Source organism: Culex quinquefasciatus, chromosome 3 (genome assembly GCF_015732765.1).
Source record: "Culex quinquefasciatus strain JHB chromosome 3, VPISU_Cqui_1.0_pri_paternal, whole genome shotgun sequence".
Classification (NCBI taxonomy): domain Eukaryota; kingdom Metazoa; phylum Arthropoda; class Insecta; order Diptera; family Culicidae; genus Culex; species Culex quinquefasciatus.
This window is the reverse complement of record NC_051863.1, coordinates 104,362,867-104,386,280: the sequence shown is the minus strand read 5'-3', so window position 1 is coordinate 104,386,280 and position 23,414 is coordinate 104,362,867. Positions and strand designations below refer to the sequence as shown.

Here is a 23,414-nt window from a genome sequence, read left to right as displayed (position 1 = left end):
CTTTATATTCAATCCAATTTTTTTTTAATCAGTCAAGGATGCCTATTTGGAGTTGGGAGACTGGATTTATGGTGATTTGTCAACAAATAACATTATTTATGTTAATTTTTCGAAAGGTGTACAAACTGTTTTTGCACCTTTTTTATTTTCGTAATAGTATTTGTTATATAACTTTTTATAGAAATCATCTTTTCATAAGCTTTTTGTAGCCAAATGTTTGGCATGAGTTTCTGAACGAAACGTAGTACTAGGTTGCTGTCAAACTTTAATTTTTTTACATGTTTCATCACAAAATGTGCATAGTGCCCAAGGGGTGTAAATACTTTCTTTACATACTGTAAATGTATGTAAACTATGTCTGGATCCACCACCCAACCCATCGTTGGTAAGGTTATCAAAAGACCTTTCCAACGAGTCCAAAACATTGATGATCTGGCAACCCTGTCTCGAGACATGGCCACTTAAGTGATATTTATGTACTTTTTATTCCGGATCTAAAAAATAGATGAAATTTTTGTACAATTCCATCATATCAGCCATTGTTGGTAATAAGTGAGGAAGGCTCCAACCACATAGGTAGATTAAGTTAGTTTTTACATTGAACATCACGAAACGATCTGAGCAGATCTGGCTTAGTTAGAAGTCGTTTAAGTCAAGTGGTTTTTCCAGGGTCAACCTCAGGATTAATGTATAGCCTTTTTATCAAAACACTATAATCAAAGAAACAAAACTGTCTGACAGATGGAGTAATTGTTTTTATTTGTTGGCAATTTTTGTAAATTCGGGTTGAGTGTTGATGATTTTCCGAAGTAGTTCTGGACATTTTAATAACCTGTTCCTTCCTTCCTAGAAGATCACGGGTACACTCAAAGGAAAAATATATATCAAAATCTGCAACAGTGGATTTGCTGTAGAAAATTTTACATTTTGTAACAGTTTTTGAAGAATCGCAGATCACTGACATGTTCACACGCGGGCAAAAATGAGCTATGAGCTTGCTGCAAAAACTGTTAGAAAATGAAAGAAAAGAACATTTTCTGCAGCAAATCCACTGTTGCAGATTTTGATATATATTTTTCCTTTGGGTGTAGGCGATGTTCAACAAAGGTTCAATCCGAACCAGAACCAGAACATGACTCTCACCGTGGCCAATGTCAAAGAAGATCATAAGAACGGGGCCGTGATGGAACGAAGGATATACGAAGTGACATTGACAGTATTCCATAGTTTTCTATACCCAACCGGCGGTCGCATGATTGTGATACATGGCGGCATGAAAGTATATCAGAATCTGCATGAAATCTGTCCTCATTAGGGTGACAAGAAAAATTGAAAATTTCGGAAAATCGCAAGAGATTCTTTAGGCAAAAACAAATAACTGTGCCAATTTTGAGCCAAATCGGTTAAGGCTAAGCGGTCGCTTTTCATCGTTGATGTTTATATGGGGAAAATCGCAAAAATGTATGGGGAAAAACATCGCTTCAGGATTTTTGCAGCAGGTGGCGCAGGTCTCGCCCAAAATTGTCCAAGTGTGAGATTCTTGTAGGAAATTTAATTACTTACAACTTTGTAGAAAGGTGCAAGACGATCCGAGTTGATCCTGATGAGTTATTAGCAATGCGATGAAAAGAAATCGGCTTATATACTTGAAAGTATACATGGGGTATATAGGAAGTATATAAGAAAATATTTTTTTCTAGAAAAATCACCAAAAATCAGGATCAACTCGGATCGTGTTGCACCCTTCGACAAAGTTGTAGGGAATAAAATTTCCTACAAGAATCTCACACTTGGACAATTTTGGGCGAGACCTGTGCCACCTAGCAGAAAATTACTGAAACGATGTTTTTCCCCATACATTTTCGTGATTTTCCCCATATAAACTTCAACGATGAAAAGCGACCCCTTAGCTTTAACCGATTTGGCTCAAAATTGGCATAGATACTTATTTTTGCATTAGGAATCGAGTCAGAGGGTATCTCTGATGCCGATTTTTTTTTATTGCCACCCTAGTCCTCATGCATTTTTGCGATATACAGTATGTAAAAAAGTAAATATTTACACCTCTTGGACATAATGCACATTTTGTGATGAAACATGTTAACAATTTAAAGTTTGACAAAACCTAGTACTACGTTTTGTTCAGAAACTCATGCCAAACATGTTGCTACAAAAAGCTCATGAAAAGATGATTTCTATGAAAAATTATATAACAAATACTATTACAAAAATAAAAAAAGGTGCAAAAAAAGTGTGTACACCTTCCGAAAAATTATCATAAATAAAGTTTTTTATTGACAAATCTCCACGAATCCTGTCTCCCAACTCCAAATAGGCATCCTTGACTGATTAAAAAAATAATTTGGATTGAATATAAAGTTTACTTACACAGCAAAAAATCCGATGGTAAAATCGCATGCAAAAACGTGCACATCACCTTCGTCAAAATAAACACTTAATATTACACACCGCATGTACAATTTTTACAAAAACAAAAAAAAGTTGCAACCGACGGGATTCAAACCCAGCACCAACAGTAAGGACTGGCGCCTTAGCCCACTCGGCCATCAGACCGATGAAACGATAATATCAGCTTGACATTTCGGTCAAGTAGGTTTCCCATACTGATGGGCTACATATTTCAGAGTGTAAAATCACATAAAATTGCATAAAATAATGCAATATTTATTTTACACCCAGGCCACCCAGGAAATGAAGCTTTGAAGCGTGTTTGACATAAGTTTGTTTTTGTTTGCTGGACATTGCCATGATTCTCTCCCATAGCTGGGCATCAAGAAAAATAAAATTCAATCGAGTCTTCCTTTTGCATCGTTCTGTAAACTGATGATTCTCTTCCTCGACGGTCCCTTCACCCAAAGGAAAAATATAGCTCAAAATCTGCAACAGTGGATCTGCTGCAGAAAATGTCACAATTTATAACATTTTTTGCATCAAGCCCGTAGATCATTTTTGTCCGCGTGTACACATTACAGCGATCTCCAGTTCTCACCAACACATATAATGCTGGCCCGTCCCCGAGCAACACTCCAAAGAGAAGAATATGTTGATGCTCTTTCACTCTCATTCCATCAAGCGTTCATAGCGCGGTGGTAGCGTGTCGGATCATTAATCAAGAAGTGTGTGGTTCAATCCTCGTTCTGATAAGGGTTTTTTTTTGTGAAATGCAACCAAAAAGCCGTCGGTAATGTCGATAATTGTCGGTAACGGGCAAAAATGTCATACCCTTATATCGCAAAAAATGCATGAGGACAGATTTCATGCAGAATCTGATATACTTTCATGCCACCATGCATCACAATCATGCGACCGGGGTGTAGATATTGACAACCAGAGAGTCGACTGTAACTCTGTAAATTCTATATAAAACTTATCTAAACTTAATTTTGCAAACTTTTAATTTTACTAAATGTCAATACATTACCATAAAATTGCTAAATAAACATTTTTGAGTGGGGGTCTTTGTATCGATAGAATAGATTTATCGTTGGAATTTCGGACCAACCCGGAATTACGTCTTCGGAAAATCCGCTGGCATCCAAACCGGTCCGGCGCTTTTTGTAGCAAAATGTTTGGCATGAGTTTTTGAACAAAACGTAGTACTAGGTTTCTGTCAAACTTTAAATATTTTACATGTTCCACCACAAAATGTGCATTGTGCCTAAGGAGTGTAAATACTTTTTTTTTACATACTGTAGGGGTATGTCATTTGTGCCTGTTACCGACAATTATCGACATTACCGACGGCTGATTGATTGTATTGCAAAAAAAAAGCTTAACAGAACGAGGATTGAACCATCTACTTTTAGGTTACTGATCGGACACGCTACCACCGCGCCATGGACGCTTGTCGAATTATATTGGACAAAGCGTGAACATATTGTGTTGCTCGGGGACGCGCCAGCATTACATGTGTTGGTGAGAACTGCAGATCGCTGACATGTTTACACGCGGGCAAAATTGAGCTATGAGCTTGCTGCAAAAACTGTTATAAAATGTAACATTTTCTGTAGCAAATCCACTGATTTTGAGCTAGAAATTTCCTTTGGGTGTAATAATTCTATTTTTTTTATTGTTTAAAGATAATTATAGAAAAAAAATGAGTCCCGCCCGTGTTGATCAATCGGACCGCGCACTGAATTCACAATCCAGAGGTTGCCGGTTCGAATCCTGCGGCGGGCGCTCTATAAATTCTAAGTGTAAGTATTGGTATCCGGCGCTGTTGCTCCGTGCCGTACTCAAACACTTAGGAGCCCAGGGCGGCAAAGTCCTTGTAGTTGAATGGAAGACACTAGTATAAAGTCAACTTCGTTTATAGAAAAAAAATGAACAATTTGATTCTACTACAAAATTGCTTATTCGTGGAGGAGTTTGTTCATGAGTTAATTTTCAAACTGATTGATTTCAAACATAAACCGGTAACATAAGTCAGTGGATAGCAAATCAAACGCAACAGAAAACAAAGTTACGAACCAAAGCATATTTAATTGAGAGCAACTGCAGTCACGTGCAACTTTCATTTTCATGTCAATTTCATGATTGAGTGGCTATGATCGTTGACCGTTAAACATGCACGCTGATCCTACATCCTTTATTACATACGTACCGTCAATACTGTCGTTTCGATGACCTCTTATCTGCTCGTTCACGTAATTTGTGCTCTTGGGTACGTTAAGCGCTTGACGAATCCCGACCGATGTTTGGTCAAAGTGTCCGGGGCCACTTTTTGGCACGTGTGAACAGCAGTACACCTGAAAAAGTAAATAATATATTAGGGATTAAACAATATTAAAAAAAAATGCTTTAAATAAAGTGATGGTGATGTTTGCATGGACTCGGTTGATTATAAAATAAAAGAATTTACTAAATAAAAGTTGGATGTTTCTCCAGAATGTATTTACCCAAAAATGCCGGAACACATGGACATTATTATGTTTTGTTACGTCGTGCATTTACATAACGAAAGTAGCTTAAAATCGCTCAACCATTGCAAATGCAATGGGGTAGTAAAGGAAGCAAAACAAAATTTGCGGCCTTCCTTGTCTGTTTCGTGTGCAGTTCAATAATGTTTGGTATTGGTAATCAGGAACAACGGTGACGCCTTTAATAGCTGTTACTAGTACTTGCGTGTGTGTGTGTTGCTTTTCGGCTTGAGGCAGCTTATTTTGTTTTTTGCGGAAGCGGCTTCTGCAGCCAGCAATTCCGTGTTTTTCTTTTTGGTGACGGTACAATGCTTCTTGATTTTAGTAGGATGGGCAAACAAACATGTGTTTTTATGTCGCAATATAATATAAACAAATTACTCATTTCATACCTTTCACCACTTGTAATCGGAAAGTATATTTTGATGGTGCCGGTTGTTATTTTTTTAAGGCATCATTAATTAAGGGATACTAGAAGGTCCGCCATCTTCATTACACGACTCGAGTTTTCAAAAGCAGTTTTAAAGAAAATTCCGTAGGTAACGTAAATTTCATCTGTCTGCTGCAGACGAGAAAAAGGACGATAGCAAACAATTTGTCGAATTCAGAAATCTATTTAAGTTGATCAAATGTTTGTAATCGCATAAATACGTAATCCGCGACTCGCGTTTTTGAAAGTTCTCTGTTTGGCAGATGGTAAATAAGTCGAAGGCAACAATCTGTCGAGTTTGAAAATTGATTAAAGTCTCAAAGAAGTTTTTAATGGCCGACGTAACGTCAGTTTCACCTTAAAAAGTAACATACACTGAAACCCCGATGGTTTGACACCAATTGTTGTCAAACGAACGGGGTCACTTTTTAGTTTGAAGCCCTCTTTACACGGAGCACACACACACTACACGGATAGAAATCCTGTCCGGGAAATCGACAACATTGTTCTCGATTCGTTCTGAAATTCGTTTCAGAATGTTGTCGACCAGTCGTCCGGTAACATTTGCAACAAAATCGAGAACAATGTTGTCGATTTTGAGCGGTTACGGTTTGGTGACGCCTGGCTCAAAACAAAACAAAAAGCACGCAGCCATCAGGGTTGCGGTTAAATCGGATTTTGAATTGACCGTTGGATTTGGTTTTTAAATTGACCGTTGGATATTTCTTTTGGTTCAGTAAAAGCATTCAAGTTTATTCGTTATTTTTATTTATTGAAGCAAAAAATACATCATTAATTAAAAACTAATCTTTGAGTGTGGATGTGTGTGTGTGTGCTTGTTTGGAATATGGGAATACAAGAAATTAGTGTTTTGACAATCAGGAAATATGGGAATCTGGGGATTAAAGAATGTGGAGTTTTTGAGAATTTGGGATTTTCTGAATCTGGGAATTTGAGAATTACGGAATTTGGGAATTTGTGAATTTAAGAACTTAGGAATTTAGGAATTTAAGAATTTGGGAAATTAGGAATTTAAGAATTTGGGAATTTGTGAATTTAGGAATTTGGGAATTAAGGAATTTGGGAATTTGAGAATTAGTGAATTTGTTAATTTGGGAACTTGGGAATTTGGGAATTTATGAATTTGGGTTTTTAGAAATTTGAGAGATACGGAATTTGGGAATCTGTGAATTTTGGAATTTAAGAAATTGGGAATTTAGGAATTTAGGAATTAAAGAGCTTGGGAATTTGAGAATTGGGGATTTGGGAAATTTGAGAATTGGGGAATTTGGGAATGAGTGAATTTGTTAATTTGAGAATTTGGGAATTTAAGAATTTGGGAATTTGGCAATTTAAGAATTTGGGAATTTGGGAAATTAGGAATTTGGGAATTTGGGAATTGAGAAATTTGAGAATTAGGGAATTTGAGAATTAGTGAATTTGTTAATTTGGAAATTTAAGAATTTGGGGATTTGGGATTTTGGGAATTTGAGAATTACGGAATTTGAGAATTACGGAATTTGGGAATTTGTGAATTTGGGAATTTAAGAACTTGGGAATTTGAGAATTTAAGAGTTTGGGAATTTAAGAATTGGGGAATTTGGGAATTAGTGAATTTGGAAATTTGGGAATTCAAGAATTTGGTAATTTGAGAATTTAAGAATCTGGGAATTTAATAATTTGGGTATTTGGGAATTAAGGAATTTGGGAATTTAAGAGTTTGGGAATTTAAAAATTTGGGAATTTTGGAATTTGGAAATTTAGGAATTTATGAATTTGGGAATTTTTGAATTTGGGAATTTAGAAATTTAGGAATTTGGAATTTAGGAATTTAGGAATTTAAGAATTTAAGAATTTAGGAATTTAAGAATTTTGGAATTAAGGAATTTAGGAATTTAGGAATTTCGGAATTAAGAAATTTGGGAATTGGGGAATTTTGGGAATTTGGGAATTTAAGAATTTTTGAATTTGGGAATATTTGAATTTGGGAATTTGGGAATATTTGAAATTGTGAAGTTGGGAATTTAAGAATTTGGGAATTTGGGAATATTTGAATTTGTGAATTTGGGATTTTGGGAATTTGGGAATTTAGGAATTTAGGAATTTGGGAAATTGGGAATTCGTAAATTTAAGAATTTGGGAATTAAGGAATTTAGGAAATTAGGAATTTAGGAATTTAGGAATTAAGGAATTTAAGAATTTAAGAATTTAAGAATTTTTGAATTTTGGAATTTATGAATTTTGGAATTTAGGAATTTAGGAATTTATGAACTAAGGAATTAAGGAATTTAAGAATTTAGAAATATTAGAATTTAGGAATTTGGGAATTTAAGAATTTGGGAATTGAGGAATTTGTAAATCATGAATTTGGGAATTGGGAATTTTGGGAATTTGGGAATTGGGAATTTAGGAATTTGTTAATTTGGGAATGGTGAATTTAAGAATAAAGGAATTAGGGAAATTAACAATTTGGGAATTTAGGAATTTCGGAATGAAGGAATTTAGGAATTTCGGAATTTAGGAATTAAGGAATTTAGAAATTTAGGAATTAAGGAATTAAGGAATTAAGGAATTAAGGAATTAAGGAATTTTGGAATTAAGGAATTAAGGAATTAAGAAATTAAGGAACTAAGGAATATAGGAATTTAGGAATTTAGGGATTTAGGAATGTAGGAATATAGGAATATAGGAATATAGGAATTTAGGAATGTAGGAATGTAGGAATTTAGGAATTTAGGAATTTTAGAATTAAGGAATTTAAGAATTTTTAAATTTTTGAATTTCAGAATTGTAGAATTGTAGAATTTTAGAGTTTTAGAATTTTAGAATTTTAGAATTTTAGAATTTTAGAATTTTAGAATTTTAGAATTCCAGAATTTTAGAATTTTAGAATTTTAGAATTTTAGAATTTTAGAATTTTAGAATTTTAGAATTTTAGAATTTTAGAATTTTAGAATTTTAGAATTTTAGAATTTTAGAATTTTAGAATTTTAGAATTTTAGAATTTTAGAATTTTAGAATTTTAGAATTTTAGAATTTTAGAATTTTAGAATTTTAGAATTTTAGAATTTTAGAATTTTAGAATTTTAGAATTTTAGAATTTTAGAATTTTAGAATTTTAGAATTTTAGAATTTTAGAATTTCAGAATTTTAGAATTTTAGAATTTTAGAATTTTAGAATTTTAGAATTTTAGAATTTTAGAATTTTAGAATTTTAGAATTTTAGAATTTTAGAATTTTAGAATTTTAGAATTTTAGAATTTTAGAATTTTAGAATTTTAGAATTTTAGAATTTTAGAATTTTAGAATTTTAGAATTTTAGAATTTTAGAATTTTAGAATTTCAGAATTTTAGAATTTTAGAATTCTAGAATTTTAGAATTTTAGTATTTTAGAATTTTAGAAGTTGAGAATTAAAAAATTTTAGAATTTCTGAAGTTTATAATATTAGGAGTAAAGTATTTTATAATATTTGAATTTTAGAATTTTAGAATTTTAGAATTTAAGAATTTCGGAATTTTAGAAGTTGAGAATTCAAAATTTTAGAATTTCTGAAGTTTATAATATTAGGAGTTAAGTATTTATAATTTTAGAATATTTGAATTAAAAATTAAAAAAATGAGTGTTTTGGAATTTTGTAATTTAGAATTTTGAATATTGAAATCTTACAATTATTTTTTCTTGAAATTTTAGAAATTTAAAATTCTAGAATTATAGAAAGCTAATTATTTCAAAATTTCAGAATTAAAAAAATAGAATTTAAAAACTTTAGAATATTACCATTTTAGAATTTTAGGTTATGAGAATGTTAGTGTTTTGGAATTTTAGAAATTTGGAATTATAGAATTTTATATGTTCACGATTTTATGATTCAAGAATCATAGAAAATTGGGATTTTATAAATTAATAATTTTGAATTTAAGTTTTTCAGAGTTTGAGAGTTGAAGGGTTTTGGAATTATAAAATTATTGAAATTACAATTGCAGAATTGAAGAATATTAGATTAGAGTTTTGTGGTGTAGGGTGTTACAAAGTGTGTGTGGATTTGCAGCGCCTTCCGCACGACCGAAGGGCTTGACCGAGATCGCTTCCAAGATGCCGACGGAACTCGAGTTCGGTAGATACGTCTCGTCATGGAACAACCCAGACTGGTACGTGGATGATGTAGACCGGGTCGCTTTCCTCATTGACGTGGTTCAATTCGAGATGTGCAGATCTGGTGAAGAAGTTGGCGTCGCTGCCTGTTGCGGAATGAAGGTCGATTATTTTTAAATTTTGTCAAGCTTTCGAGGGACGTACTTGCTTCAGTTGCGTGGTCATCCTAGTGTTGACCCCTTCAGCTCCTTGATGACGTTCTCCCGCTGTACACCGTGGAGGGGAGGAGGAGGAGGAGGAGGAGGAGGAGGAGGAGGAGGAGGAGGAGGAGGAGGAGGAGGAGGAGGAGGAGGAGGAGGAGGAGGAGGAGGAGGAGGAGGAGGAGGAGGAGGAGGAGGAGGAGGAGGAGGACCGCCAACAAAGTCGTTCCGGTCAACCGGGACGAGATTCAAAGTGCTTTCGGAAGTGGCGAAATAATCTGTCCGGGATATGTCAAAGTCGATCCGCACCACCAGCGTCGATTCTGACAAGAGTGCTCGAAAAGATCAGTACAGGTTCAGTTCTGGGATGAAAGACGGCACCGTTGCCAACGGCCACCCTCGAGAAGGCGGACAGCAGTGGCGATTACATCACCGGAACCTCCTTCTCCTCCTCTGTTTGAAGGCAAGTTTCAAAGGGACGTCAATCAACGGCAGCACGGCAACGGGTCGTTGATGATTTCCTCCTTTCCTGGACAACATCTTCCTCGGCGCCGTGGAGCAGGATGAGGAGGAGGTTCCGGCGATGTCCGCCTTCTCGAGGGTGGTCGTTGGCAACGGTGCCGTCTTTCATTGCAGGACTGAACCTGTACTGATCCTTTCCATCACTTTTGTCAGAATCGACGCTGGCGCTGCGGATCGACTTTGACTTTTACCGGACAGGTGATTTCGCCACTTCCGAAAGCACTTTGAATCTCGTCCCGGTTGACCGGAACGACTTTGTTGGCGGTGTTTGCAGCACACTTGGGCAGCAATTGTTGCTGCTTTTACTTAACACACACGAACTACACATAATTTGGCCAACACCCGCCGGAACCCGTTGTCGGGAAACCGGCCACGATTTTTTTCTTCCGAAACCAGAAAAAACTTTACACAAACAAACTGTCACGACGTTTTGGTTGACGTTTTGATTTAGGCTGCGTTTTGACAGTTGTTACGCTTCGTAAAAGTGTGACGGAAAAAGTTGCGTTTTCGAAAACAAAAGTTGCGCTTTCGAAAACAAACGTTTTCGAAATCGAGGAGAATGTTTTCATTTTTGAAAACATTGTAAACGAAATTGAAAACAATCGATGTTATCGATTTTAAAACAAATTGTTTACGATTTTGCGGACAGGATTTCTATCCGTGTACCAAACGTTTGGGTTGATATTAAGTGTGAGTCCCGGTAAAAAGTGACAGTTTGTCACTTTTTGGTTTGACTTTGCCAAACCATTGATTGGGGTACAAACTAAAAAAGTGTCAAACGAAAAAGTGACCCAACCACCGGGAGTTGAGTGTACTAGACTGTAGCATAAATGACTTTTTTGGGCATTCAGCGGCTTGTTCCGGTGGGCGAGCTGAGCTCAAGTCCCAAATATAAGCTTGATTTTAGTGTACAGGAGCTAGCGCTCCGCATTCGAATGTGATAATCGAATTAATCGCTAAATCGAACTTTTTTTTAAAAAGGTAAATTTTCAAAAAAAACAGATTTTGAAGACTTGTAAGGAATTCTAGAGAATTCAAAACATCAATGTTATATCAATCAGTCTGCGATCCGCAGAGAAGCGAGTCAGACGTGCGTCCCTCACACACTAAAAAAGTGCTAAAAAGTGCAAGAAATGCCTCACGGCAAGAAAAAGAGGCGATTTGAAGAAGCTAAAGAATTCCGAAGCGTTACCTGCAAAGCCAGGCAGTTTGAGCAAGGGCGCTCAAAATTCGTCTGGAAACCAGTTCGCTACCCTCCCTGTGGACGTGAGCGAGAAGGAAGAATTTGAACGACGGGAAAAGTTGCCACCCATTTTTGTGAAAACATCGTCATCGGATTCGGTGCGAAAGTGGCTGACCGGGTTTATCAAATCTGGTGCTTTACGAGCTTCCATTATTCGCTTGTGTGCTGATGGACTCAAAATTCTGCTACCTACTAGAAAGGATTACAACTACGTTCAGGATTTCCTGAACAACACAAAGATTGAATACTACAGCCATGACGATCCAGGTAAACGCCCCATGAAACAGGTCCTCCGTGGCTTGTACGACATGGATGTGAGTGTGCTGAAAGAAGAGCTCAAAACTCTTAAGTTGAACGTGATCGAAGTCTTCAAGATGACGAGACACAACAAGGACATCAAGTATCGTGATCAACTGTACCTGGTTCATCTCGTGAAAGGATTGACAACGCCGTCTGAGCTGAAAGCAGTTCGGGCAATTTTCAACATCATCGTGTCTTGGGAACGTTATCGTCCAGTGCACCGTGACGTGACACAGTGTTCGAACTGTTTGCAGTTTGGACATGGTGGAAGGAACTGTTTCATCAAGAGTCGTTGTGCAACCTGCGGAGGTGAGCACAGAACTCAAGCTTGCAACACAATCAACGAGAACATCGAAGCGAAATGCTTCAATTGCGGCGGCGACCATTCTACCAAGAATCGAAGCTGCCCAAAACGAGCTGAGTTTGTAAAAAATTGGCAGCAAGCGACGACGAGGCACCAACCAAATCGTCGCAAAACACCACTAACTTTCACGGACGTGGATTTTCCTGCTTTGGCGTCACCTGGAACGGGATCTGTTCGAGTGGTTCCAAATCTGCATCCATTGCCGTGAGGTCGATGGTGAGGTCGATGCGAGATGGGTATGCTTTGCTCGTGGACTCGCTCTTAAGCTTATTGCAAAACAACCGGTATGATGTGAAATGCATTTTTAAACATTTTTTTCTTTTTTTAAACCATGAGTCCAAAAATTGTATTTTTTGTAGGTTTACGTAAAAATCATAACTCCGCGCCATTTCAAATGATTATAGTTCTCTTGGACGCAGAAAGTGTTAGGCAGTGCTGTTAAACACAACCGGACCCTAAGATGACAGTTTTCGTGAGTTGCGCGTATTCACCGACAGATGGCAAGTGGGCCTCGTCGGAGTCCGCCCATTAAATACGCAACTCAAATTTGCATAGGAAACTTTATTTTCGTGACGGCTTTTGCGGCACGCTCACTTCAACTGTTCTAGACCAATATTTGAACTTGGCGTATCTCTAAACAAGTTTTTAAAGAAAATGATTCCAGAATGCTTATTTTGTCGTTTTAAACAAAAACAAGGCAAAAACTATATTTATTTCAACTATTCGCCATTTCCAAAAGTTTGGCTAGATAATATCGAAGGCCGCCATCTTAGGCCCACTAGGCCCACAAAACGGGGTATGCTCAGTTTGTATGGGAGCTGTCAACATGCTCCCGGGCTAAACATTAAACATGAATTGACGTAAACGCGTTCACGCTTAACGAACGCGTTTACGTCAATAATAAATAAACGTGAACGCGAATGGAGCCTACGTTGATCTTTACGTGAACACGTACGGAGCACGTTAAATTAACGTCGTTGATTAACGCGTTTATTAGTGGCATGATAAAAGATGACTTAAGCTTTTTTTTCACAAATTTTTTATAAGAAACAAGACGAGTTTTTAATCTAATAACCATTGGAATCATTTGCGTCGTACCTAGGAATCGATTCCGGGGTGGCTACAGTTGCCCTGAACCGATCCTGGGCAGTCAATATTCCAATATATGTACTACAAATAAACTTCCATAACATTGGCTCAAAAATCGATTTTATGACAAATACAACACAAAAAATCATGTTTGGTTGTTGTTCCAGATTGCCGGATCCGGTGGCCACTTTGGACAAAGTACCTCACACCGCAAAAATCCGATGATAAAATCGCACGCAAAAGCATGCACATCACCTTCGTCAAAAAAAAACACTTAATATTACACGCTGCATGTACATTTTTGTAAAAACAAAAAAAAACCGCAACCGACGGGACTCTAACCCAGCACCTACAGTAAGGACTGGCACTTTAGCCCGCTCGGTCATCAGATCGATGAAATGGATAAACGTATATGTGAGCTTGACATTTCGGTCAAGTAAGTTTCCCATACTGATGGGCTACATATTTCAGGGTGTAATATTACACAGAATTTCATTAAATAATGCAAAACTTATTTTACACCCAGGCCTTTTACACGCAGCTGGATTACTACATTATCTGCTGTGCATCTGAAACTTCTAGTTATAGTAAATGCCCGTCAAATGCAATTGTAAGTAACCCGCTAAATGTTATTGTTTGGGAAACATAGGCTGTAAAAGCCCTCAAAGTCGGGACCTCAAAAGAATAACCGCGTTGATCGACGGCGTTAATTTAACACTGGAACGCCCAACGCATGTCCAACTTACACGGACGCCCAAGCCTCCCAAAAAAGGTGGAACGGTAACTTAAACTCGCTGGTTCTCGGGCATTACTCAACCAATCGGGACGATTCTTGTTTCCAGTGATTTGTAAGAATGTCTAGATGATCCTTTGATTTTGCAGAACTTGATTTGAACAAATCTGCGACCGAAAACATCGTTCCACCTTTTTTTAAAACGACTGCCTCCGCGGAATTTTTGGCGAATTTTTTTTACACGCGTAAAAAAAATTTTGGAACGATGTTTTTGATTGCAAAAATTACAGATTTGATGAAATTAAATTCTGCAAAGTTTTAGAATCATCTAGACATCCTAACAAATCACTGGAAAGAAGAATCATCTTGATTGGTTGAGTTATGCCCGAGAACCATTGAGTTGAAGTTACCGTTCCAACTTTTTTGGAGCCTTGGGCGTTAGAATGTTAACGTGCTCCGTTCGCGTTCACGTTCATTAAATATATACTATAGTAATTTTATTTAGCAATGATATCCTGTTGGTAAGACTTTTTATTTAAACGTTTAGCGCAGGGGTGCCCAACCTTTTGGCCCTCCGGCCAAATTTGTTGTTTCAAAAGCGTTGGCGGGCCGGATAGTTTTCGTTGACGAAAAACATCCTTAATATTTCAAGTTACAAAGAATGCTGGAGAAGGAGGATGCACATTGCACACAAACTTCAAATGAATCTCGATTTCTGTGTTATTTTTCCTACAAGGCTCTTTAAAATTCAAAATGTTGCTTTTGAAAAATCAGTTTTAATTGTTTTTATTCTAAAATGTTGTTCTAAAATTAATGTTGTACCAAAGATTTTTTAAGTTTTCAAATAACAATTATAAAAAGCCGTCCAAATTTAAGGCAAAAAATGTTCAAAACCTTTTATTTTAATTTTTTTTTGCATTAGAGCAATTCCAGCTCAAATCCGGAATTTTTCTGGTACTTTTGTACCCGACCCTCTCCGATTTCAATGAAAGTTTTTAGACATGTTATCCTAGGCCTATATAAGCCATTTTTGTGTATATGGAGCCAATAGTACTCGAAAATAACACTTGAGAAGGGCGTAAGGTATTTAAATATTTTTGTATTTTGCAATTTAAAATTACTGTGTCTCGAAGCCATTGCGTCGTATCAAAAAGTGGTCCAAGACAAACTTGTAGGAAATTGGATGGGCTTTCTGAAAAAAATACACTGAAACAAAAATACACGCCACTTCTATGAGATTTTTTGATTTTTAAGTCTAAAACTTAAATTTAAAGGTGTTGTCACGATTTTTTTTCGTTCAAAATTTTTGAGGAAATAGCCTAAGATGTTACCAAAAGACTGACGAAAAATGCAGGATGGTATGTCTCTCCTAAAAAAATACAAAAATCATTTACTAAAACTGTTTTTTTGAAAAGTGGTCTAAACGTCAAAATTTTAAAAAACCCATAGTGGGAATCGGTTCCCCAGACAATTTTACATAAAAGTCTCCATATTGTCCATTGTCCTATGTCCAATCCTTGGGAAGATACAGCGGTTTTAAAAATAAAAATGATGAAAAAATGTGTTTTTTGGTGGTTTTTGGCAATTTCTATATGACAGACTTGGTTTTTCAGTCTCGTAAATATTTTTACCGGAAAGCTCGTCCAATTTCCCATAAGTTTGCCTTAGACAGCTTTTTGATTTGACTCGTTTTGATATTTACGTGAGCTAATTTATTATCCAGGTTTCTACCACACTGAAAAAAAATATTCTCTTTTCAGTTATTAACAATGTAATTAAGCTTATAACTGTAAGCCCTTACATCCAATTGAAATGCTGTCAAAGGCAAACTTATGGGAAATTGGATGAGCTTTCCGGTAAAAATATTTACGAGACTGAAAAACCAAGTCTGTCATGTAGAAATTGCCAAAACCACAAAAACCCATTTTTTCATCATTTTTATTTTTAAAACCGCTGTATCTTCCCAAGGATTGGACATAGGACAATGGTCTATATGGAGACTTTTATGTAAAATTGTCTGGGGAACCGATTCCCACTATGGGTTTTTTTAAATTTTGACGTTTAGACCACTTTTCAAAAAAACAGTTTTAGTAAATGATTTTTGTATTTTTTTAGGAGAGACATACCATCCTGCATTTTTCGTCAGTCTTTTGGTTACATCTTAGGCTATTTCCTCAAAAATTTTGAACGAAAAAAAATCGTGACAACACCTTTAAATTTAAGTTTTAAACTTAAAAATCAAAAAATCTCATAGAAGTGGCGTGTATTTTTGTTTCAGTGTATTTTTTTCAGAAAGCCCATCCAATTTCCTACAAGTTTGTCTTGGACCACTTTTTGATACGACGCAATGGCTTCGAGACACAGTAATTTTTAAATTGCAAAATACAAAAATATTTAAATACCTTACGCCCTTCTCAAGTGTTATTTTCGAGTACTATTGGCTCCATATACACAAAAATGGCTTATATAGGCCTAGGATAACATGTCTAAAAACTTTCATTGAAATCGGAGAGGGTCGGGTACAAAAGTACCAGAAAAATTCCTGATTTGAGCTGGAATTGCTCATTATTCAAACATTAAAAAATCGATTTCGAAGAACATATTTTTGAAAACATGAAAATTAAATTTTCTTGAAAATCAACTACATTGTTTATTCATTTCATTATTGCATTAAATAAATATTTGCAATGTCATGAAGGGCCATCATTGAACAATTTTCTGGATCCCTCGCCGGCCGGATAAAATGGCTTCACGGGCCGGATCCGGCCCGCGGGTCGTAGGTTGGGCAGGCCTGGTTTAGCGATTCTGTTAAGTTAAACGTCATTAATTTGAATGGTTAACAGTACTGGTGTTTAGACAGGCTTTTAAGAAAAAATAGCTTGAAGTACCAAAAATATAGTCTATCATTTGAAAAGGTGGTATGAAAACTTAAAATGATGTCTCGGGTCTCGGGACTAAAGACCCTATGTTTGAAAATATGTTTATTGTGAGATACAATTTTTGAAAAATAAAATACATCTTTTTCGGCGCTGAAATAGCAAATATTATTTTTAAGTTTGAATTAACAATAGTGTTATTCGTTGAATAGGGTCCTAAAGCACTTTGTAAATTTTTATGTAGAACGATTAAAAATACGCTTAAAAACTATTTCTGATCACTTTTTAAATTTTATTGCAAAAAAGTTGACAAGACAACATTTTTTGGATCAACTATGGTCCTCTTGGAAAGAGCTGTCAAGTAGAATCTTTTTTGTCAAGAAGCACCGCGAGGTTAATTTTTCAAAATTGATTTAAAACCCCATTTTAAACTTTTTGTTATCGTACAAAGGATCACCGTATGCAGAAAAATAAATTTTATCGATGTAAAAAAAAGCAAAAATATATATCAAAATCTGCAACAGTTGATTTGCTGCAGAAATTGTCACATTTTATAATATTTTTTTGCAGGAAGCCCGTAGATCATTTTTGCCCGCGTGTAAACATTTCTGCGATCTGTAGTTCTCACCAACACATATGATGCTGGCCCGTCCCCGAGCAACACTAAAAAGAGAAGAATATGTTGATGTTCTTTCACTCTCAATTCATCAAGCGTCAATAACCAAGAAGTAGGTAGTTCAATTCTCGTTCTGTTAAGGTTTTTTTGTGAAATACAACCAAAAAGCCGTCGGTAATGTCGATAACTGTCGGTAACGGGCAAAATGTCATACCCCTATATCGCAAAAATGCATGAGGACAGTTTTCATGCAGATTCTGATATACTTTCATGCCGCCATGCATAACAATCATGCACCCAGAACTGGGCATCGGCATACGAGAGGATAAAGAGCACGATTCGGTAGTAAAATTGTACTGTGTGCGGACGGAGAGGATAAATCCCGAAATTACCCAGAGTGCTTTACTCATGGTTCATTTTCGAAAAAAGTTCATCTATCAAAAAAAAAGTACCGGTACCGAGACTCGAACCCAAGACCTTCGGCATATTGGACCGTGCCTTTGCCGTATTGGCCACCATAGGGGGATGGTGGCTATTTTTAAACGTGGTTTAAAAATAGCGACGCCATCCCCCTATGGTTCGGTGACTAAATGGCGGTCGTTTGTCCATAGGGACGTGGCGTTACATCGTGCTGCCACCTGGTTTTTTTTTTAGGCGCAAGAGTGTAAAAGTGCTGAGTCATCGTCTAAAAATAGACGGCGTCCTATCTCGCCCAGCAAAATGAAGTCGATAAAGTAGTCGGTTTCGATGAGCAAAAGTGGAAAATGTGGTCTAAAAATAGCGACGCCATCCCCCTATAGAGGAGAAAAGCAACTCGCGACAAAATTTTGAGGCTAGGAATTTTGACAGGTATGATTTTCATAAAGTATTCGCCTCCTTTTCTCTCCCACAGAAAACCTGGGAACGAGGTAGCTGTCAAACTAGGCCAAAATGTTAAAGTCACTCACAAAATGAACTTTGAGTGATTTGAGTTCATTTCTGACGTCACAATTTTCTCCTTTATATAAGCCACTCATAGGATGAACTGTTCCAATGAACGAATGAACACGCGAGAGGACTATACTCTCGCAATATAGCACCACAGACTGTCTGTGATAGCACTTTCCTCACGTTTCTTTTCGTGAGGACTATCCCCTCGATCTTTAACTTTGGGTGTGCGACCGCCGTTTGGGTGTAATAATATCAGCAATCCAAGCCTCATTTTAGGACCCAATTCGCGACCGACAGCGTTATGTCCAATTGTCCTGATTTTCGGTCAAAAGATCAGAAATCACTCACTCATTGCATAACAATTTTTTGCAATGCTTCAGTTTGGTGTCAATTTAAATTTGAAATGGTGGAATTTGCAATCAAATGTCTTTAATTTTGCGTACCTACACACCACAATTAAAAAATATATTTGATAACATCGATTTTAAGCTGTTTAATTAATGATCTAAACAAAGCCGATTGCAGACTATTTTGAGTCAGTCGGCTTTTAGCAACAAACGCAAACGGTCTCTCTGATCGATTCGCTTTACGGATTGAGAGGGAGAGCAAAAGAGAGAGCTGTTTTTATATTTCTTACTTTTAACAACAAATTCCGAGCTCCTGTGGTCTAATGGTAACAGGTTTCGTTTAATAAACGAAAGGTCGTGGTTTAAAACCCACAAGGCTTGGCGTTATCATTTCTCGAACTTTTTATATGCTGTGCTGGTCCGTGAAAAAAAATCGTGATTCGATTATCCGAAGTGAAATTTTGCCAATCGCCATTTACCATTTACAAACAATTCAAGAAACAATTAAAAAATATCTACACAACCTAGAAAATTGTTGGCTTATTTATTAACTGTTACTTTGATTATTTTTCATTCTAAGCACTGAAGACAAGTAATTTTGAAAAAAATATTATCCTCACTCCTTGCTGATTGACTCAGAATTTAAACAAATTACGTAATTAGATTCAATTAAAATCAGGTCTCATCTAATACATTGAAAACCCGATGGTTTGACACCAACTGTTGTCAAACGAACGGGGCCATTTTTTAGTTTGACACCCTCTTTACACAGAGCTCACATTTACTACCAAACGTTTGGTATGAAAGTAAATGTGAGTCCCGTGTAAAAAGAGACAGTTCGTCACTTTTTAGTTTGACTTTGTCAAACCAACGGGATACAAACTAAAAAAGTGTCAAACGAAAATGTAACTAACCACCGGGGGTTAAGTGTAATAATTTCATCTCAACTGCGGTTATATTTATTAAGAAAAAGGTACGCGTACCGTACTTGTGATTACCCCATTCCAAACAAGCTATCAGAGCGCAGTGAAATTATGTAAAACACTCACCTCTTTATCGTCGTGGTTGTGCTGGTTGTTGTAATACGTCTTCAGTGTGAGCTTGGTCCCGCATTTCTTGCACTTGAAGCAACCCGAGTGGAAGAAGGTAAAATCCTTAAGCGGTCCAACACGGTCCACCTGGTACACGATCTCGCTGCATCGGAGGCACGTTGACTCGTAGAAATTTGGCCGGTACATGTTTGGCGCTCTTCCTGATTGAACTTAATCTTCGTTTTTCTTGCTTTACTCAAGCACACGCCCACTAACACACACACACATTTACAATCTATCGAACCACACTGGAATCCAACTCGTGGGTAGATTAGTTTTATTTCTTCACTTTGTACAGGTTTGCTTTTTCACCACTTTTTTTTTTATAAATCAAAACCCACCAAATTATTGCTTTTCTCGCTGCCTCGTGCTCGGACTTCCACAACTCATCATAAAGCGGTGGCCACGGCTCGTGAATGCATTTTCAATTTTCGCTGATGTATTTATTACACTTTTTCGTTTACACTTACACTTTCATTTGCCAAACTACCTTCGGGGGGGGGGTGGAAGAGAGTGATTAGTTCTTGCTGTGGTGTGTAATCTTTTCCACTCGAACAACGTGGATCAAGCTGCTTTTTCCTTGAGAGGAAGACACAAATGATTTTTTAAAGACAACGACGCACTGGACTCACAATCCAGAGGTCGCCGGTTCGAATCCCGCGGCGGACGCTCTAAAATTCTTTGTGTAAATATGGGTATTCGGCGTCGTCGCTCCATTTAACACTTAGGAGCCCAGGGCGGCGAAGTCCTTGTAGATAAAAAGGAAGACACTAGTGGTTGGTACTAGCAATGGTGGCCGACAGCTATAAAGTCAACTTCGTTTTTCGTTTTTTCGATTATTTAAGAACGGTCTTTCAAACACCTTTCTATGATCAATTTCTAGGTTTTCTTTAAAAAAGCACCATTTCACAATTTTCCAGATTTTTTTCCTTTTTTCTGCGGTACTTTACTTATTTTCAACAAGGACCTATGGGACGGATCGAATGAGAGCAAAACGGTCAAAATCGTTTCAGCCAGTGCTGAGAAAATTGAGTGCAATTACACTGGAAGTCCGATGGTTTGACACCAGTTGTTGTCAAACGTACGGGGTAACTTTTTAGTTTGACACGTTCTTTACACAGAGCTCACACTTCCAACCAAACTTTTGTTGTTGTTGTTGTTAATTGATTTATTTCCGGCAGTTTTAACCTTTCGGTCATTCGCTGCCCCAACCAAATCAAACGTTTGGTTTGATAATAAATGGTCAACCCGAGTAAAAAGTGGCAGTTTTATTTTTGAATTTGTCAAAACAACGGGGTTCAAACTAAAAAAATGTCAAGTGTCACACACACACACCCGCACACAAACATCTGCTCAAATTTCGATACGAAGTTGATAAGAAGTGGGTGGGTGGGTTTGAGTGTTTTGGAACAACTTCTAAACTTAAGTTTAAAATTATTTATTATTACATTGCCTCTTTCAACTTTTATAGCTAAAAGTGCTTGTTCAGGAAACACAAATCTGAATGGTAAACATTGCGATGTTCAAACAATCTTTAAAGAAATCTAACGATTTTTAAGCATATGTGTTTCCAAAATCGACAACATGGCTTCCAATTTTGAAGAGATATGATAACGATATCGATAACAAATACAACACAACCGATCCGCGGAGGGATAAATGTTGATAAAGTTTTTAGTATCCCAAAAAAAAAAAAATAAAAAAATAAACGTTCCACAATGCAGTGTTAAGTGAACCCATAGGGGGATGGCGTCGCTATTTTTAGACCACGTTTTCCACTTTTTCTCATCGAAACCGACTACTTTATCGACTTAATTTTGCTGGGTGAGATAGGACCCCGTCTATTTTTAGACGATGACTCAGCACTTTTCCACTCTTGCACCTCAAAAAACCAGGTGGCAGCACGATGTAACGCCACGTTCCTATGATAAACATTTCATAAATACGTTGACACTTTTGTTCAACAGAACACCCAAAACTGGCAGCGCTAGTCCGAGAGAATGATGGTCTCGAGTCGAGAGAATAGTGGTACCATTCACGGACGCAGAGAACACAGCTCGAGATGGGCGATAGAACTATTCTTTCGAGGTTCATTTGCAAAAAAAAGTTCATCCGTCAAACAAAAAACCAAAAGTGTCGACAACGGGAATCGAACCAGAGACCTTTGATAAACCAATCCAATGACTTAGCTGCCTCGGCCACCACAGCTTGGTGACCAAGGAGAAGTCAGAAGTCGATGTATGACACTTGTTGGAGATTTATTGATTCAACTAACGAATGAACTCATTTGTTATGATGGTGTGAGTTGGTACCATTATTCTATCGATTTTGGCACTGAGCCCTCAATAAATTTTGAGAGAACGATTATCTCGACTCTGAATTTTGGGTGAAGTTTGCTTCAAAATTTTAATTCACTTTTCCTGGCAACAGCACACTCATTACGCTGCCCAAATTTGCTAAACCAAGCTAAGGGTTTAACGTGAAGATTTCCATCATTGTCATAACTTTTCGTTTAAAGATATAATTTTTGCGTCGCTTTCAATATTTTGACAAAATTTCTTCTTTCTCTGCGTCCGTGAATGGTACCACTATTCTCTCGACTTGAGACCATCATTCTCTCGGACTAGCGATGCCAGTTTTGGGTGTACAGAATATTTTATAGTGATGATCATTTTTTTTTCGAAAATGATCAACGGCTTCACCTTTAAGCTATTTGATGTTTTCGAGAGCGCGTAAGCCCATTAACCCAACTTACGCGAAGGCCATCGAAAAATTAATTAAAAAAGGAGGAATCTTTCTTTTGGAGAGAGAGATGGGGGAAAAATCGCTCGGAAAAACAAACGAAAAGTTATTTCAATGATATTTATATGGGTGGATTAACTGCTGGATGATGGTTGGGCCGTTTCGAGGACATCTCGACGATCTATTATCCAGTCCATCATCAACGTTGATGGTTGATGCAGCGGCGAGCGTTTCACTCTTATGGTTGCGTTGAAGTCACCCAGCCGTGCACGAAAGTCGGCTCCGCGTAACTCTTGTACGATGCGTTTGATTTTGCGATGCTGTTGTTGGTTCGAATTTCATAGATCGGGTTTAAGAGAGCTGTTTGCGCAATCAATCGTAGATGTTCAAACACACAAACACACGTTCACTGCCTTGCAATCACGTCCACCGCGAATTGATTCTATTAATTCTCCTGGCCCAAACAGGTAGTAGAGCCAGCCACCACAAGGAGAAAATCACGTAGAAATTTCACTTCAAGTTTTTGTCGTGAAAATATTCCTCATTGCAGCTCACACTCACTTCTTATTTTATTAATGGGTTTTGATTCGGCTCACTTTTACCTCGGCAGCAGTATCTGTCACTGGTATTGCCTGTTTTGGTGGTATTACCTTGCGGCGCACACGCGGCGATATGTGGCTTAATTTTTCTTCTTCTTAAAAACTCGTTTCACACTCCATTCCACTTTTAAGAGACGGAGCAAAAGAGTTGACGGAGCAGCGGACAGGGACTGTACGATGGACGCGACGGACAGTTTCGCGGGTTGGCCAAAGACTGATGGCGACGCTCGATACACGTTGAGGCCATTCCGCGCGATGGTCATGAAGAAATGACGCGCACTCTCCCGCGATTCGCTCG

At 37.2% G+C, this 23,414-nt stretch overlaps 1 protein-coding gene across 6 annotated transcripts in view; it reads right to left on the bottom strand.

Annotated features, from left to right (window-relative positions):
• Positions 1 to 23,414, bottom strand: part of LOC6030941 (hillarin) — a 68,090-nt gene that overhangs the window by 11,261 nt on the left and 33,415 nt on the right. For 4 of the 6 annotated variants that reach the window (XM_038260090.1, XM_038260091.1, XM_038260094.1 and 1 more), the window contains 2 exons: positions 19,734 to 20,265; positions 4,625 to 4,769 (listed from right to left, as the gene is read on the bottom strand). In XM_038260090.1, coding sequence (XP_038116018.1) covers positions 4,625 to 4,769; positions 19,734 to 19,922 — 334 coding nt within the window. In that variant the 5' untranslated portion in view covers positions 19,923 to 20,265. Of the gene's footprint in view, positions 1 to 4,624; positions 4,770 to 19,733; positions 20,266 to 23,414 lie in introns of those variants that run through there. The other 2 variants (XM_038260093.1, XM_038260095.1) reach the window with 2 other exon arrangements.